The sequence below is a fragment of the Cetorhinus maximus genome, chromosome 3 (genome assembly GCF_964194155.1).
Source record: "Cetorhinus maximus chromosome 3, sCetMax3.hap1.1, whole genome shotgun sequence".
In the NCBI taxonomy this organism is placed as follows: domain Eukaryota; kingdom Metazoa; phylum Chordata; class Chondrichthyes; order Lamniformes; family Cetorhinidae; genus Cetorhinus; species Cetorhinus maximus.
In genome coordinates this window covers 178,519,426-178,537,458 of record NC_135881.1, presented here as the reverse complement: position 1 = coordinate 178,537,458, position 18,033 = coordinate 178,519,426, and the positions used below count along the sequence as shown (strand labels likewise).

General features: G+C 43.6%; 1 protein-coding gene across 7 annotated transcripts in view; it reads left to right on the top strand.

The window, feature by feature from the left end:
* The window catches only part of LOC144679064 (engulfment and cell motility protein 1), a 272,728-nt gene that overhangs the window by 69,832 nt on the left and 184,863 nt on the right, over window positions 1-18,033 (top strand). For all 7 annotated transcript variants that reach the window (XM_078539327.1, XM_078539329.1, XM_078539330.1 and 4 more), the window contains one exon: window positions 7,265-7,300. In XM_078539327.1, the coding sequence (XP_078395453.1) occupies window positions 7,265-7,300 (36 nt within the window). The remainder of the gene's footprint in view (window positions 1-7,264; window positions 7,301-18,033) is intronic.

Below are 18,033 nucleotides of genomic sequence, written 5' to 3'. Positions count from 1 at the left end.
CTGGTAAAAAAAACTCTCACAATCGGGTAAACGGCTTAGGGATTCATAAGGCGCCACTGAGTTCTGCATTTCAAACTTAGAACCAGAAACACAGGGTGTGTTAATGGCAGAACAGGACAGAGGTGTTCTCTTTGTCATATTAAATAAGAATAAAATATTAACCACTTAGTAGAGGCTATGTTAACACAGAGAGAGGGGAAGGGAGTGAAGGTATAATCTTATTCTACCCTGGGGGAGATTTTGGCGAGGACGAGCAATGAAGCTAATATTCAACCACCCCAAACAATACTTAATCGCTGTGAGGAAGCTTCTAACTATCCATGGACGTCACCTTATCACAGAATCACAGAATTTTAAAGGCACAAAAGGCCCATTGTGTCTGCACCGGCTCTCCAAATGAGCATTTCCTGCCTTTTCATTGTGCCCTTGCACATTGTTTCTATTCAAATAATCATCTAATGCCCTCTTGAATGCCTCGATTGAACCTGCCTCCACCAGACTTCCAGGCAATGCATTCCAGACCTGAATCATTCATTGTGTGAAAAAGTTTTTCTCATGTCACGATTACTTCTTTTGCAAATCACTTTAAATCTGTGCCCTCTTGTTCTTAATCCTTTTATGAATGGGAAAAGCTTCTCCGTATCTACTCTGTCCAGCCCCCTCATGATTTTGAACATCTCTATCAAATCTCCTCTTACCCTTCTTCTTTCCAAGGAGAACAATCCCAATCTCTCCAATCTATCTTCGTAATAGAAGTTCCTCATTCCTGGAACCCTTCATGTAAACCACTTCTGCACTCTCTTCAATGTGTTCACATCCTTCCTATAGTTCCACTATAGGAACTGTACGCAATACTCCAGCTGAGGTCTAACGAGTATCTTATAAAAATTCAGCATAACCTCCTTGCTCTTGTAACCTATGTCCCTATTAATAAAGACCAGGATACTATATGCTTTATTAATTGCTCTCTCCACCTGTCCTGCCACCTTCAATGGTCTATGCACATATATGCGCAGGTCTTTCTGTTCCTGCACCTCCTTATAAGAGTCTTTGTTTCTGATGTGATCAAGTTTGCTTTAAGATTAATTGACTTAACTGCAATAGTTACTTCTTCGAACTCCTGAAAGAAATTTGTTTCTCACAGATATGTTACTCTCTGAGTTAACAGTTAGTGTGCAGAGAGATTCAGAAGCTTGATGTAGTTTTCAATAACACTGGGATAGCGTGCGGAGATGTAACGAACTGAAACACATCCTGATGCAAATGGCAATCTTAAGATTCTAACAATTCTCTGAGAATATTCAAAGCTTTTCCTGACCACCCATCAGCACGTTGACACTCCCAGCTAATTCCTGGTCTGTCTGCTGTTGATTCCTCACCCCAGACACTGCTCCAAGTGTTAGAAAAAGGCATTTGAAATATTAGAAAATGGGACAGGAAAAATCTGTTAAAGGAGAAGAATGATACACAAAAATGCAGAAATTACCGCGTGCCTGGTGAACTTTAAATTTGGTCCTATAACTCAGTGGAGTTGCAAGTGCGGTGAACTGAAATATATTTCTGTCTGGCTCTCAATCAACGACTTTAGGTGTTTGAAGCAAGTTGGGAAACTAGTAAATGACAAAACAAATAATTGGCCAACTGTTGTAGTGATTTATGTATTTATCTCAGTAGCAGTCATACAGCGAAACTACTTCACAGGCCGCTGGACAACACTGTGGGGAAAGCTCACTGTTATTTTGCCTTGTGTTTACCCTATGCCAGGTGTCTTTACAAGGAGACTGAAATTAGAAAAAGTTATAGCAAAGCATTGGCTTCTCAGCCGTGTAGATTATGTTACGCTTACAAGTAGCTCAGCAAAGAAGCACATGTTTTGCATGGTTCGGTATTTTGTTTGGTTTTGGTCAAAGTAATTAGCAACACATTATGATTTCGTTGTGCAGCATTTTTAAAAGACATGTAGAAACAGCAAATGTTTTTGGCCTAGCCAGCAGCTGACTGCCTGTTAAGAAATTTGCTTATGAATAGGTTTTGTTGAAAGAGGCAGCACTTGCATGAAATTGCTGGCAGGCAAGTTATTAATTCATGTAGACTCTGTTTCTTTGTTCTCTGACTATTTATTTTGGAATTGTTTACTCTGATATATTTTTTGAAATCTCACTGCAGACAGGATAAAAAAGTGCAACGGGCCGCATCTGGCCCTTGGGCTGGGCGTTCCCCACCCCTGATCTAAAATTATTGAACTCGGTGTTAAATTCAGAAGACTGCAAAGTGCCAAGTGGAAAGATGAAGCTTGCATTGAGCTTCATTGGAACACTGTAGCAGGCCAAGGACAGAAAGGGTCAGAGTGGGAGCAAGGTAGAGAATTAAAATGACAAGCAACAGGATCATGCTTGCAGACTGAATGGAGGTGCTTTGCAAAGCAGTCACCCAGTTAGTGCATTTGGTCTCCCCATTGTAGCGGAGACCATGCACATTGTGAGCAGCGAATACAGTATTCTAAATTGAAAGAAGTACAAGTAAATCACTGTTTGTTTTTGGACTAATTGTTCTACTCCAGGGCCTCAAGTGCAAAGGGACATCCAGTCACAAGTGAAAATGAAATCACATCATTCAATGCAACTTCCTCACTTTGCTTAGAGGGAGAAGTAACAATAATTTCCATCCCTTTTGTCTAAGGTAGAAGTAGAACCATTTGTGTTTGGGGATGGGGTTAAAGTGGTTAAGGTTAATTTTAATTTTAGGTTTGGATGCTGGCAGTCAAAGTCCTGTTCTCGTGTTTTAAATGCTTTGCGCCAATATAAGTTAGTTCTCTTTTGGTTATTTTCTTAACTGTGGGATGGGTAAAAGAATTTGCTAATAGATCGATAATGCGCACTATTTGAGACGTACTAAGTCAAAGTTAAATGTTGCAGCTGTAGAAAGGTTGCATGAGTTTTCAAAACTAAAATATACAGAGAAGTACGATCACTATGAGGTAAATGAGTTACATCATGGAGACCTTGGACACCAAGAGATCTATGCTATTGGAATTCTTAAAAAAAAACTCATTCAAACCCAATTTTAACACTTGTGACCCTTAAAATACTCTCTCTGTTTTTTCCCTACGTGTTGAGAGAAACAGTAGGCAACCAGCGAATGACATTTTCATTACTGGGATAAGTCAACAATTGTGTTCTCTAATAAAAGACGCAGACCATATCGATGACTTGGATGAAGGGACCAAATGTATGATTACTAAATTTGCTGATGACACGAAGATAGGTAGGAAAGTAAGTTGTGAAGAGGACATAAAATAAGGACTCTGCAAAGGGATATGGATAGGTTAAGTGAGAAGCAAGATTTGGCAGATGAAGTACAATGTAGTAAAATGTGAACTTGTCCACTTTGACAGGAAAAATGAAAAGCAGCAAATTATTAAAATGAGAGAGATTACAGAACTCTGCGGTACAGAGGGATGCTAACAAAAAGTTAGTATACAGGTACAGCAATTGATTAGGGAAGCATATGAAATATTGTCGTTTATTGCAAGGGAATGGAATATTAAAGTAGGGAAGTTTTGCCACAGTTGTACAGGGTGCTGGTGAGACCAGATCTGGAATATTGTGTACAGTTTTGGTCTCTTTATTTAATAGAGGATATAATTGCACTGGAAGCACTGCAGAGAAAGTTCACTTGACTGACTCCTGGGATGAAGGGGTTGTCTTATGAGGAAAGGTCGGTTAGGTTGGGCCTGTATCCATTGGAGTTCAGAAGAATGAGAGATGATCTTACTGAAACATATAAGATCCCAAAGGGACTTGACAGGGTGGATACTGATAAGATGTTTCCTCGTGTGGGAGAGACTAGAAGTAGGGGACACAGTTTACAAATAAGGGGTCTTTTAAGTGGGAGACGAGGAGAATTTTTTTTTGAGGGTCATTAGTCTGTGGAGCTCTCTTCCCCAAAGAGCAGTGGTTTCAGGGCCATTGAATATTCTTAAGGTTGAGTTAGATAGATTCTTGACTGTCAAGAGGGCCAAAGGGTATAGGGAGTAGACAGGAAAGTAGAGGCCTCAATCAGATCAGACATGATCTTATCAAATGGTGGAACAGGCTCAAGGGGCTAAATAGCCTACTGCTGCTCCTAATTCATATGTTAGTATGACACTTAGTCCCTGTCCAGATCTTCCCAAATCACACAAATGTATGTTGGTGAAATGAATTATTTGTGCCTTAGCATACAATTGCACTAGTTATCAGAAAGGGGAACAGAGAGTCTAGATGCACAAAAAGAAAAGGGACGCATTGATGGTTTCTGATTTGTGGCACGTAGGTTGTGCGTGACCTTACCAACCGTCTCAATCTGGAGTGATAGCATGTGACTTGTTGTTCATTGTCCTGGGAATTCATAAAAGCAGCATGTTAGGATTATAGCAGACAGCTCCAGTTGAAGAGATGGGCCAAATAGCCTCTTGCATATTGCAGTTTTTATGATACAGCTGGAGCAGAAACTGTAGGCCTAGTCGTTAAAAAGAAAATCACACCTCAGTCTGCTTGTGATTCTTGGAAGCAAGTGAACTAATAACATATTTTAACTGCAGATTTGCACAATTTTCAATTAAAGATTGCCAGATTGTGGAGTGTTGGTGGCAATTTGACCCTAGGCTGAACCACATTCAATTACGTCAAGACATGAGGTGCACATACATGCACTGTCCAGCAGGGGACACTGGGTAGCACCAAGAGCAAAAGGCAAGATTGCTTTGTCTCCTTATAGTCCAAGGGTCCTGAGGCCTATTTGATTGTCCCAACCGCTTCCTCTGGTTGAGATCATATCACGTTAGTTTGGTGGAAATCCTGCTTCTCTCCGATTGGCTGGAAATAATGTTGTGTTTAAATATTTTATTGTTTTATGTTTGAAATGTAACTTAAAAAAAAAAATCCATATTCTTCTTGGTTGCCTAATGAATAACATATCCTTGACTCAGATCAGATTGGTGATGAGGGTTTTCTGGTAACTTCCAGGAATGCTGCCCTGTGTTAACTGGCGGGGTGGTATGGTGGGGAGGGTGGGTGGTGAGTGTCCTGAAGAATTGCTCAAATGGACCATCGCCAATGTTCTCCCTTCAGCATGGCACTTCTCATCTGCTTGATGCAGTGCCCGAGACCCAGGGATTATGTTTAGTAACTCATTCCAAAGGCAGAGCCTGAATGCGGCCTTCAATCTGGGCTAGGACATGAAGCAGACCCTTCCATACTTGAGGCTGTTCAGTGATTGATTATTAATAAAATCATAATGATTCTGTTGACACAGCACCAAGGAACTGAGGCCATTACTTGTTGAGTTCAAAAGGCCTTTATGCTGGTGTGCAAGATTCATGGGGTTTTATTAAATTATTTCCCCCCTGCCTTCTCTGAATGCATTGTTTCATGGTGAATCTGGAATCAGGAATGCTAACAGCTCATGCCGCATGTCCATCTCCCATGTAAACCTTGGACAGTGAGCATTGATGGTATAGTCAGCCATAGGAGCTAGTTCCTTTTCTTACCTGAAGACCACACACTGGCACTTTTCAGCTAGGAGCAACCCTATCAATTTCTCCCCTCTGTAGCCATGGGGTGCTGAGTCCCAATGCCAAGATTCAACATAGGCTGAGGATTGGACCTGGGACCTTTCTGGTCTGCGTAGTGGAGAACTACAGCAAGGGAATGCATTAATTAATGGAGTCATAGGGAGGAGTGTATTACAATGTGTATCTTAGGGATGATTTTGCAAAGATAAAAACAATTGAAATAGACAGCTTTCAGGACACATTACTCGTGTTAATATATGCACATAAATATTCAGTTTGAGTAATGAGTTTTTGAGTTGTTAGGTTATATAAAACTTTGTGATTCAATGTTAGGGATAAGATTGTAGATATGATTTTAGGTTTTGAGAATGTGGAAATTGCTACCACTTGAGTTGAGACAATTTGCATAGATACATTTAGGAGGTAGCTAGATAAACACATGAGGGAGAAAGGAATAGATAAAGTAGTGTGGAAGGAGGTTTGTGTGAAGCATAAACACTGACATTGACCAGTTAGGCCAAATGGCCTATTTCTGTTCTGTAAATTTGATGCAATTCCACCTAAGGTCAGTGCATATTTAATGGTTGACATGGCATTTGGAATCTTGCAACATCTTTAATGCACCAAAAGCTAATCGCACGCAGCGAGAAACCATCGGCCGCGATTTCACATCCAGTCCACCAGGTGTGCTGAAGTTCTGCCCTTCTCACCAACTGCACTCAAGGCTCTCCCATCACCACGGGTTTCCCAGAAAACTTGCCCCCTTCCCAGTTACCTTGTCTCTTCCAACAGAAAGTGAGAAAATTTAGTCAAATGTTGTCTGCGTTAATCTGTCTGACAGTAACTACCCTGGTGAGGTGTGCTAAGGATGACGATAGAACAAAGCATTGTGCTGATAGAGTTTATGAAGGGTTTTGACTGCGTAAATAAAGAGGGACTGCTTCCACTGGCAGGAATGTTGGTAACCAGAGGATTTAAGATAATTGATGATAGAAACTATAGGGGGGAATGTTTTTGTATGCAATGAGTTAATATCTGGAATTCATTACCTGAAAGGATGGTGGAAGCAGATTCAAAAGGGCATTTGATAAATACATGAAGGGGAAAAATTGCAAGACTATGGGGTGAGAGTGGGGGAGTGGTTTTTTTTGGATAGTTCTTTCAAAGAGCTGACACAGGCATGATGGGCCAAATGGCTTCCTTCTATGCTACAGAATTTGAGTTTACAAAATTGTGTGGATGTGTACAATAGGATTTTGAGCACCGTAATTGCTAATCTGGGTTTATATTTTATTTCTTCTCCTCATTTTCACCCCAATCCCAGCTTTTCTATGGACGAGGGAGTAGAGTGGGGATGTGATTTAATGAACAATGTTTACACATATTTCAGCTGTATTACCTGCTCAAATCTGTGATTCCTTTTGCTGGTATACTTTGGAGGCCCATTGTATCGCTCCCAACCACTGCCTTTGTCTAAGATCATATGAGATTGGTTTGAGTGGGAATATTACTTCTACCCCAGTTAGGTGGAAATAATTTTGCCTTAATTTTTTTTTTTTGCCTTGTGTTTAAAATGTAACTTCAACTCTTGAGCCTTTCTGAAGCCGGGATCTGGGAAATTGAAGGTACAAGCCAGCCTAGTGCCAGACTATTTAAGTTGCTTCTTTTCGGAGAACTGTGTAATATGTGAAAGTTTTTAAATTTTTGCAGACGTTATCAGAAACTACAGAAGATTATGAAGCCCTGGTAAGAATCCAATTGGACCGTCATTTTGTGTTCTCTCACTGCATGGTTGGAAATCAAGCCCTCACACTTTCAAATAATGCTTCCCTCTCTGATCTGTGTTGCCTCTTGCTCTGCGCAGTGCTTCGTGTGTTGCATGTGATAATGGCCAGTTCGGTGATTTCTCCTCTTTTCACTAAAAAGCACCCTTTTTGTTGCACTCTTTTTTTTTTAATCTAGCCAATTTGCATCCCTAATGCAAGATTCCAGAATCAAATGATTATTGCACATGACCCAAAAGCATACTAACTAAAATAGTCGAAGCCCTCATTGACCAATAAGTGCCACTTGCTGTGTAAAATCATTGAGCTATAAATCCTTGTAGAAACAGTAAACATTTTATATTAAGCGTGGCATTACAAATTACTAACTACAAAAAAAACTCCATTGATTACATTTTTAATGTGAAGAGCTTTGCTTCTCTACCTGTCTATAGGTGGGTTTCAGTTCTACTTTGAGTACAGTTTGTAAGCCTTTCTGGAATAGAGATATGAAGATAAAACTTGTCCAGTGCCAGTCTACGTAATGAGACCCATGTGTTTGGCAATGTGACAAACTTCTGTCCTTGCTGAGCCATTAGGTTTATTTCCTCTTAAATTATGGCATGATAAAGGTCATTTGTAAAAGTTGCTACAGTTACTTTTAATTAAGTTCTGACCTTAACACCCTGTAAGTGCACTGTTAAAAGCATGTATAACACCACTGTAAGTCTACCATTAAAGCATGTGGAGGAAGCGTCATAGGTGATGCTGAGTTTTGACCATCTTTTTAGTAATCCTTAAGATGCTGAATGGGTGCCAATGACTTAGGGTAATCTTCAGCTGAAGCGAAAAGATTCCTGGGACACAGTTGTTGGGGAGGGGAATATTGTGTGGCTACATCTTGCCTTCAAGAGCTTGAATCATGTCTTGAATAAATTGCAGACGAATGCAGATTGTTGTCACTTCGCACAAAAAAAATGTTCAATTGTACCTGTAGGAAGATGTATCGAGCATATCTGTCCAGTGACTCCTTGTGAGGTGCTGTGACTGCCTGGACTACTGCTGCCCAAAAGGGCGTCACTGTAAATTCACAGGGCTCTCTCATAGAACAATATTTAAAATCCTGTCAGTAAAAACAAAAGCATTTAGTTAATGCAGCTGCTCTTTACCCACATTTAAACAATTCCATGGAGTCATGGGGCCAAGTTTGGAGCTTGCTAAGATGCCAAGGCAAACTGTCATTTACAGTGTGGGTTACCACTTATTTGGAACCAGTGCTAAAGTTCAACAGAGTGGCTGAAGCCCAGAATGGGTATTAAGACACTGTCTCTCTACAGTGCAATAGTGCTCAAGTCACTTCGCTAAACACATTTCTAGGGAGTATAATCTGTACTTTGGTCTGTTGGCCTTTGTCAGTCTGAATTAGTTATTCCCCTGGGAGGCTTTTTCAGAATAGTAACCAAATGTGGAGAGAGGTGCAGTGCAGCTCACATGACCCGATGTAGTTGAAGTGGTCTCCCTGCTTTTGTTATTTATAAATTTATTTTTTTTAAACCAAACATGTATCTGTATAATTAGAATGCAAAATGTATTTCACGACTGAGGATCTTAACATTCACTGTTGTTGACGAGTGTCGATTCGTTTCGGCTGTGTCAGAATTCTCAGAAATAGTTTATTTTCTCCCTCACCTTCCGAATCTCAATTTCACTGAATATTTTTGCATCTGAATTACTCTAACTAATTAAGGCGAAAGGGAAAACTTTACAATGCACACTGAAAATTGCTTTGCCCGAGGGACTGTTGTTGGTGAAGGAATAGTAATATATTTCCAAGTCAGGATGGTGTATGACTTGGAGGGAACTTGCAGGTGGTGCTGTTCACATACGCCAACTGCACTTATCCTCCTAGGGGTTTGGAAAGTGCCATAAAAGAAGCCTTAGTGAATTGCTGCAGTGCATCCTATAGGTAGCACACATTGCAGCCACAATGCACTGGTAGGCGATGGGTTTCTGATCAAGCGGGCTGCTTTGTCCTGGATGATGTTGAACTTGGAGTGTTGTTGGAGCTGCACTGATCCAGAGAAGTAGAGTGTATTCCATTACATTGGGGGAGCTCAGCATATCAGTCCAAATTACGAGAGTTAAAGCATTTGCATCCAGCTGCAGCCAGAAGTGCCGGGTGGATGATCTGAATCAGCTTCCTCCTGAGGTCCCCTGCACCACAGACGCCAATCTTCAGCCAATCACTCCACATGGTATCAAGAAACAGCTGAAGGCACTCCGTACTGCAAAGACTGTGGGTCCTGACAGCATTCTGGCAGTATGACTGAAGACTTGTTTTCCAGAACAAGCCACGCACCCTTAGCCAAGCCGTTCCAGTGCAACTAAAACACTGACATCTACCCGGCAATGTGGAACATTGCCCAGGTATGTCCCGTCCACAAAAAAAAAGCAGGAAAAATCCAACCTGGCCAATTACTGCTCCAACAATCTAGCCTCAGTCATCAGTAAAGTGATGGAAGGGGGGTCATCAACAGCGCTTCCAAGTGGAATTTCCTCAGCAATAAACTGCTCACTAATGCTCAGTTTGGGTTCTGCTAGGACCACTCACCTCCTGGTTTCATTACAGCCTTGGTCCAAATGTGGACAAAAGAGCTGAACTCCCGAGGTGAGGTGAGAGTGACTGCCCTTGACATCAAGGCCTCATTTGACCGAGTGTGGCATCAGTGAGCCCTAGCAAAACCGAAGTCAATGGGAATCGGGGAAAACTCTCCTCTGGTTGAAATCATATCTAGCACAAAGTTGAGGTTGTTGGAGGTTAATCATCTCAGTCCTGGGCCATCTTTGCAGGAGTTCTCCAGGGGTAATGTACCAAGCCCAACCATCTTCAGCTGTTTCATCAATGACCTTCCTTCCATCATAAGGTTAGAAGTAGGGATGTTCACTGATTATTGCACAATGTTCAGCACCATTCACGACTCCTCAGATACTGAAGCAGTCCATATGTAGCAAGACCTGGACAACATTCAGACTTTGGCTGACAAGTGGCAAGTAACATTTGTGCTGTACAAGTACCAGGTAATGACCATCTCCAACAAAAAAGAATCAAAGCACCTTCCCTTGACATTCAATGGCAATCCCATCGCTGATTCCCCCTCTATCAACACCCTGACCAGAAACTGATTTGGACCAGCCATATAAATACTGTGGCTGCAAGAGCAGGTCAGAGGTTGGGAATCCTGCACTGAGTAGCTCACCTCCTGACTCAAGTCAGGAGTGTGATGGAATGCTCTCCACTTGCCAGGATGAATGCAGCTCCAATAACACCCAAGAAGCTTGACACCATCCAGGACAAAGCAGTTCACTTGATTGGCACTCCAGCCACCAATGTAAACATTCACTCCCTCCCCCACTGACGCACAGTGGCAGCAGCGTATACCAACTATAAGATGCACTGCAGCAGCTCACCAGGGCTCCTTTGACAGCACTTTCCAAACCCCTGACTTCTACCATTACAACAGGCAAAGGCAGCAGATGCTTGGGAACACCACCTACAAGTTCCCCTCCAAGCCATACCTTCCTGACTTAGAACTATATCATTGTCCTTTCACTGTCACTGGGTCAAAATCCCATAACTCTCTTCCTAACAGCACTGTAGGTATATCTACACCGTGTGAACAGCAGCGGTTCAAGAAGGCGGCTTACCACCACCTTCTCAAGGGCAATTAGGGACGGGCTACTAGCCTAGCCAGCAATGCCCATACCCCGTGAAAGAATAACAAAAATTACACTCCTGACTTGTGCCTTGCAGATGGTGGACAGACTTTAGGGAGCCAGGAGGTGACTCACTTGCTGCAGAATACCCAACCTCTCTCCTACTCTTGGAGCCACAGTATTAATGTGGCTGATCAAGTTAGTGTCTGGTCAACGTTGACCTCAGGATGCTGATGGTGGGGGCGGGGAGGGGTGCAATGTTTTTTTCATATTCATTCACTGGATGTGAGCTTTGCTGGCTGGGCCAGCCTTCATTGCCAATCCCTAGTTGAGAAGGCCCCTTGAGAAGGTGGTAGTGAGCTGCCTTCTTGAACCGCTGCAGTCCATGTGGTGTAGGTACACCCACAGTGCTGTTAGAAAGGGAGTTCTAGGATTTTGACCCAGTGATGGGGAAGAAACAGCGATATTTTTCCAAGTCAGGATGGTGAGTGACATGAAGGGGAACTTCCAGGTGATGGTGTTCCCATGTGTCTGCTGCCCTTGTCCTTCCAGATGGTAGTGCCCGTGGGTTCGGAAGGTGCTGTCTAAGGAGCCTTGGTGAATTCCTGCAGTGCATCTTGTAGATGGTACACACTGCTGCTACTGTACGTCGGTGGTTGAGGGAGTGAATGTTTGTGGATGTGGTGCCAATCAAGTGAACTGCTTTGTCTTGGACAGTGTCAAGCTTCTTGTGTTGTGGGAGCTGCACTCATCCAGGCAAGTGGGGAGTATTCCGTCACACTTCTGACTTGTGCCTTGTAGATGGTAGACAGGTTTTGGGGAGTCAGTTGGTGAGTTATTCATCGCACGATTCCTAGCCTCTGACCTGCTCTTGTAGCCTCAGTATTTATATGGCTAGTCCAGTTCACCTTCTGGTCAATGGTAACCCCCAGGATGTTGATAGTGGGGGATCCAGTGATGGTAATGCCATTGAATGTCAAGGGGCGATGATTAGATTCTCTCTTGTTGGAGATGGTCATTGCTTATTTGCACCATTTGACAATGGTGATGCCACTGTCACAGGAGGTGGTTAGACTCTCTTATTTGTGGCAGTTCTTTCCTGGCACTTGTGTGGTACAAATGTTATGTGCCACTTATCACCCAAGCAGGGCTTGCGAGAATGGACTGCGTCATTATCTCGGGAGTTGCAATTGGAACTGACTCTGCAGTCATCAGCAAACCTCCCCAGTTCTGACCTTAGGATGGAGGAAAGGTCATTGATGAAGCAGCTGAGGATGGTTGGGCCTAGGACAATGCCCAGAGGAACATGTGCAACAACGTTCCTGTGTTCATCCATCTTCCTTTGTAGGACTCCAGCCAGTGGAGAGTGACCCCCTGATTCCCACTGATGTCGTTAGGAGTCCCTGATGCCACATTCGGTCAAATGCTGTCTTGATGTTCAGGGCTGTCACTCTCGCCTCACCTCGAGAATTCATCTCTTTTGCCTATGTTTGGACCAAGGCTGTAAGGAGGTCTGGAGGAACCCAAAATGAACAACAGTAAGCATGTTATTAGTGAACATATTCTGCTTGATAGCATTGTCAGTAACAGCTTCCGTCATTGTGCTCCTGATTGAGAGTAAGTTGATGGAGTGTGTTAGCAGACAGAATATACTTGGATAATTTTCCATTTTGTTGGGCGGATGCCAGTTTTATAGCTGTACCAGAATAGCTTGGCTAGAGTCATGACTAGTTCTGGAGCACCAGTTTTTAGACCACAGGCCCAATGTTGCTGGGGCCCATGACCTCTGCAATATCCAGGATGCCCAGCCTTTTCTTGATATCACATGGAGTGAATTAAAAAAGATTGACTTTTGTGATGATGGGAAAGCCTAAAAGAACCTTGGAATAAAGGCCATGTGGAATTTGGCAATCACTAAATAGCAAACTATTTCATAAAAATACACTGCAGTCATTTTTGCAGCAAGGCCACATTGTTGCTAAATATAATGGTACATTTTGACTGGAAAAGCAGTAAACTTTCAGAATGCTGAGAGTTCTGGACCTTCCCATCTTATAGCATCTATGCAATGGCCTTTTCACCTATTCCACATACAGATCGTAAAAACCCATCTGATTCACTAGAGTCCTTTAAGAACATGAGAAATAGGAGCAGGAGTAAATCATACACATCCTGAAGGCTGCTCCGTCATTCAATTCAATCATGACTGAGCTGCTTCAACTCCATTTTCCTGCCCGTTCCCCATATCCTTTGATTCCCTGAGAAACCAAAAAACAGTCAAAGTCAGCCTGAAATATGCTCAATGACGTAGCAACTGCAACCCTCTGGGGTAGACAATTCCAAAGAATCACAACTCTGAGTGAAATATTTCTCCTTTTCTCAGTCCTAAATGATCAACCCCCTTAGCCTGAAACTGTGCCCACATGTTATGAATTCCCCAGGCAGGGGAAACAACCTCTCGCTGTCTACCCAGCAAAGCCACTTTAGATTCTTATACGTTCCAATGTCTCATTCTTCTAAACTCCCGAGAATATAGGCCCAATTTACTGAGCCCCTCATCCCAGGGACCAGTCTAGTGAACCTTTGCAGCACGACCTCCATTGCAAATATATCCTTCCTTAAATATGCACGCAGTATACCAAGTGCTGTCTCACCAAATCTTTGTACAATTGTAACAAGACTTTTTTATAAGCACATTCCATTTGCCTTCCTAATTGCTTGCTATACCTGTATGCCAGCTTTGTGTTTATTGTATGAGTACGTCCAAGTCTCTCTCAACATCAATATTTAGAAATTTCTCACGTTTTTTAAAAAACAATTCTGCTTTTCTGTTTTTGCTACCGAAGTGAATAACTTCCCATTTCCCCGCATTATACTCCATTTGCCACCTTGTTTGCCCATTCACTTAATTTACCCATATCTCTTTGCAGTCACTTTATGTCTTCCTCACAACTTACATTCCCACCTAGTTTTGTATTGTCAACAAACTTAGATATGTTACTCTGTCTCGTCATCCAAAAATAGATATTAAGTATCTGAGGCCTCAGCACTGATTCTGTGTTTGCGGGATGTCTAATTTGGCTATCGATTCAATGGCCTCCCGAGATGCCGAGTGGAGAAATGTGGTGCCTCCTGCAACAGATCTTAATGGTCAGGTTGATGCGACTTGTTCCATGATATGGGATTCATGGCCACAATTCTACTTTGGGTCATCCCTCATCACCCACTCATGGACCAGGTGACTGTATTGGCCATGCACTTTGCTGATATGCCTGAGCATTGTCCACTGCCCAAGATAGAAGTGCAGGCAGGGACCTCTGCTTGTTGGGTCAGTGATGAGGTGTTGGTTCTTTATGCTGCATGTGTCCTGTGGTACTGTCCACCCAGATAGTTGGTTGATACCAGCTGCATGAGTATTAGCTGCTGTTTTCCAGAATGGCTGGTGTGATTTTAAGTGCTTTCCTGGTGGATTTTTGAAATCTTTATGAATGGGAAGATCATTGTTGCTTGTGACTTTTTTGTTATTCGTTCATGGGATGTAGGTACACTCACAGTGCTGTTAGGAAGGGAGTTCCAAGATTTTGATTCAACAACAGTGAAGGAATGGCGATAGAGTTCCAAACCAGGATGGTGTGTGGCTTGAAGGGGAACTTACAAATGATGGGTATTCCCATGCACCTGCTGCTTTTGTAATTTGAGGTGGTAGAGGTCGCGAGTTTGGAAGGTGCTGTCGAAGGAGCCTTGGTGAGTTGCTGTAGTGCATCCTGTAGATGGAACACATTGCTGCCACTGTGCATCGGTGGTGAAAGGCGTGAGTATTTAAGGTGATGATGGGGTATCAATCAAGTGGGCTGCTTTGTCCTGGATGGTGTTGAACTTTTTGAGTGTTGTTGGAGCTGCACTCATCCAGGCAAGTGGAAAATATTCCATCACACTCCTGATTTGTACCTTGTTGATAGTGGACATGCTTTGCGGAATCAGGAGGTGAGTTACTCGTCACAGAATTCCCAGCCTCTGACCTGCTGTTGTAGCCACAGTTATTATATGGCTGGTCCTGTGCAGTTTCTGGTCAGTGGTAAACCCCAGGATGAAGATAGAGGGGGATTCAACAATGGTAATGCCATTGATTGTGAAGGGGAAATGGTTAGATTCTCTCTTGTTGGAAATGGCCTTTGTCTGGCATTTGAGTGGCGTGACTGTTAGTTGCCACTTATCAATCCAGTCCAGGCCTACGACACTACCCTGAGGAACTCCTGCAGTGATGTCCTGGGACTGAGATGATTGACCTCCAACAACCACAACCAACTTCCTTTGTGCTAGGTAAGACTCCAACCACTAGAGAGTTTTCCCCCTGATTCCCATTACCTTTAGTTTTGCTAAGGCTCCTTGATGCCACACTGGATCAAATACTGCCTTGGTCAAGGGCAGTCACTCTCATCTTGCCTCTTGATTTCGACTCTTTTGTCCATGTTTGGACCAAGGTTGTAATGAGGTCAGGAGCTGAGTAGCCCTGCCGGAACCCAAACGAAGTGTCAGTGAGTAGGTCATTGCTAAGCAAGTACCACTTGATACCAGTCTCGACAATCCCTTCCATCACTTTGCTTTTGCTCAAGAGTAGGCTGATGGAGTGGGAACTGGTTGGGTTGGATTTGTCCTGTGTTTTGTGGTCAGGACATACCTGGGCAAATTTCCATATTGTTGGATAGATGCCAAAGTAGTTATACTTGGAACAGCTTGGCCAAGGGTATGGCTAGTTTCGGAGAAGAAGCCTTCAATATTATTGCCGGAATGTTGTCAGGACCCATGGCCGTTGCAAGTTATCCAGTACTTTAAGCCGTTTTTTGATTTTTAAAATTTATTATTCATTCACGGAATGTGGGCTTTGCTGGCTGGGCCAGCATTTATTTTTGCCCATCCCTAGTTACCCTTGAGGAGGTGGTGGTGAGCTGCCTTCTTAAACCGCTGCAATCCATGTGGTGTAGGTAAACCCACAGTGCTGTTAGGAAGGGAGTTCCAGGATTTTGACCCAACGGCAGTAAAGGAACGGCGATATATTTCCAAGTCAGGATGGTGAGTGACTTGGAGGGGAACTTCCAGGTGGTGGTGTTCCCATCTATCTGCTACCTTTGTCCTTCTAGATAGTACTGGCTGTGGGTTTGGAAGACACTGTCTAAGGAGCCTTGGCGAATTCCTGCAGTACATCTTGTAGATGGTACAAACTGCTGTTACTGTGTGTCGGTGGAGGAGGGAGTGAATGTTTGTGGATGTGGTGCCAATCGAGCGCACTGTTTTATCCTGGATGGTGTCCAGCTTCTTCAGTGTTGTGGGAGCTGCACTCATCCAAGTAAGTGGGATGTAATCTATCACACTCCTGACTTGTGCCTTGTAGATGGTGGACAGGCTTTGGGGAGTCAGGAGGTGAGTTACTCGCCGCATGCTTCCTAGTCCCTGACCTGCTCTTGTAGCCACAGTATTTATATGGCTAGTCCAGTTCAGTTTCTGTTCAATGGTAACCCCCAGGATGTTGATAGTGGGGGATTCAGTGATGATAATGACATTGAACATCAAGAGGCAATGGTAGGATTCTCTCTTGTTGGAGATGGTCATTGCCTGACACTTGTCTGGCGTGAATGTTACTTGCCGCTTGTCAGCCCAAGCCTGGATATTGTCCAGGTCTTGCTGCATTTGGACATGGACTGCTTCAGTATCTGAGGGGCCACGAAAGGTGCTGAACATTGTGCAATCATCAGCGAACATCCCCACTTTTGACCTTATGATGGAAGGAAGGTCATTGATGAAGCAGCTGAGAATAGTTGGGCCTAGGACACTATCCTATGGAACTCCTGCCGTGATGTCCTGGAGCTGAGTTGACTGACCTCCGACAACCACAACCATCTTATTTGTGCTAGGTATGACTTCAACCAGTGGATAGTTTTCCCCCTGATTCCCATTGACTCCAGTTTTGCTAGGAATCCTTGATGCCACACCCGGTCAAATGCTGCCGTGATGTTGAGGGCAGTCACTCTCACCTCACCTCTGGAGTTCAGCTCTTTTGTCCATGTTTGAACGAAGGCTATAATGAGGTCAGGAGCTGAATAGCCTTGGCAGAACTCAAACTGGGCATCAGTGAGCAAGTTATTACTAAGCAAGTGCCGCTTGATAGCACTGTTGATGACCCCTTCCGTTACTTTACTGATGATTGGGAGTAGACTGATGGGGCGGTAATTGGCCGGGTTGGATTTGTCCTGCTTTTTGTGTACAGGATAGACCTGGGCAATTTTCCACATAGCCGGGTAGATCCCAGTGTTGTAGCTGTACTGGAACAGCTTGGCTAGTGGCAAGGCAAGTTCTGGAGCACAAGCCTTCAGCACTTTTGCTGGAATATTGTCAGGGCCCATAGCATTTGCAGTACCCAGTGCCTACAGCCGTTTCTTGATATCACATGGAATGAATCGAATTGGCTGAAGACTGGCATTTGTGATGTTGGGAACCTCCGGAGGAGGCCGAGATGGATCATCCACTCTAGCTGAAGATTGTTGCGAATGTTTCAGTCCTATCTTTTGCACTGCTGTGCTGGGCTTCTCCATCATTGAGGATGGGGATATTTGTGGAGCCTCCTCCTCCAGTGAGTTGTTTAATTGTCCACCCCCACCATTCATGACTGGATGTGGCAGGACTGCAGAGCTTAGACCTGATCTGTTGGTTGTGGGATCGCTTAGCTCTGTCTATCACTTGCTGCTTATGGCATTTGGCACGCAAGTAGTCCTGTGTTATAGCTTCACCAGGTTGACACCTCATTTTTAGGTATGCCTGGTGCTGCTTCTGGCATGCCCTCCTGCACTCTTCATTGAACCAGGATTGATCCCCTGGCTTGATGGTAATGGTAGAGTGGTGGATATGCCGGGCCATGAGGTTACAGATTGTGTTCGAGTACAATTCTGCTGCTGCTGATGGCCCACAGTGCCTCATGGATGCCCAGCCTTGAGTTGCTAGATCTGTTTG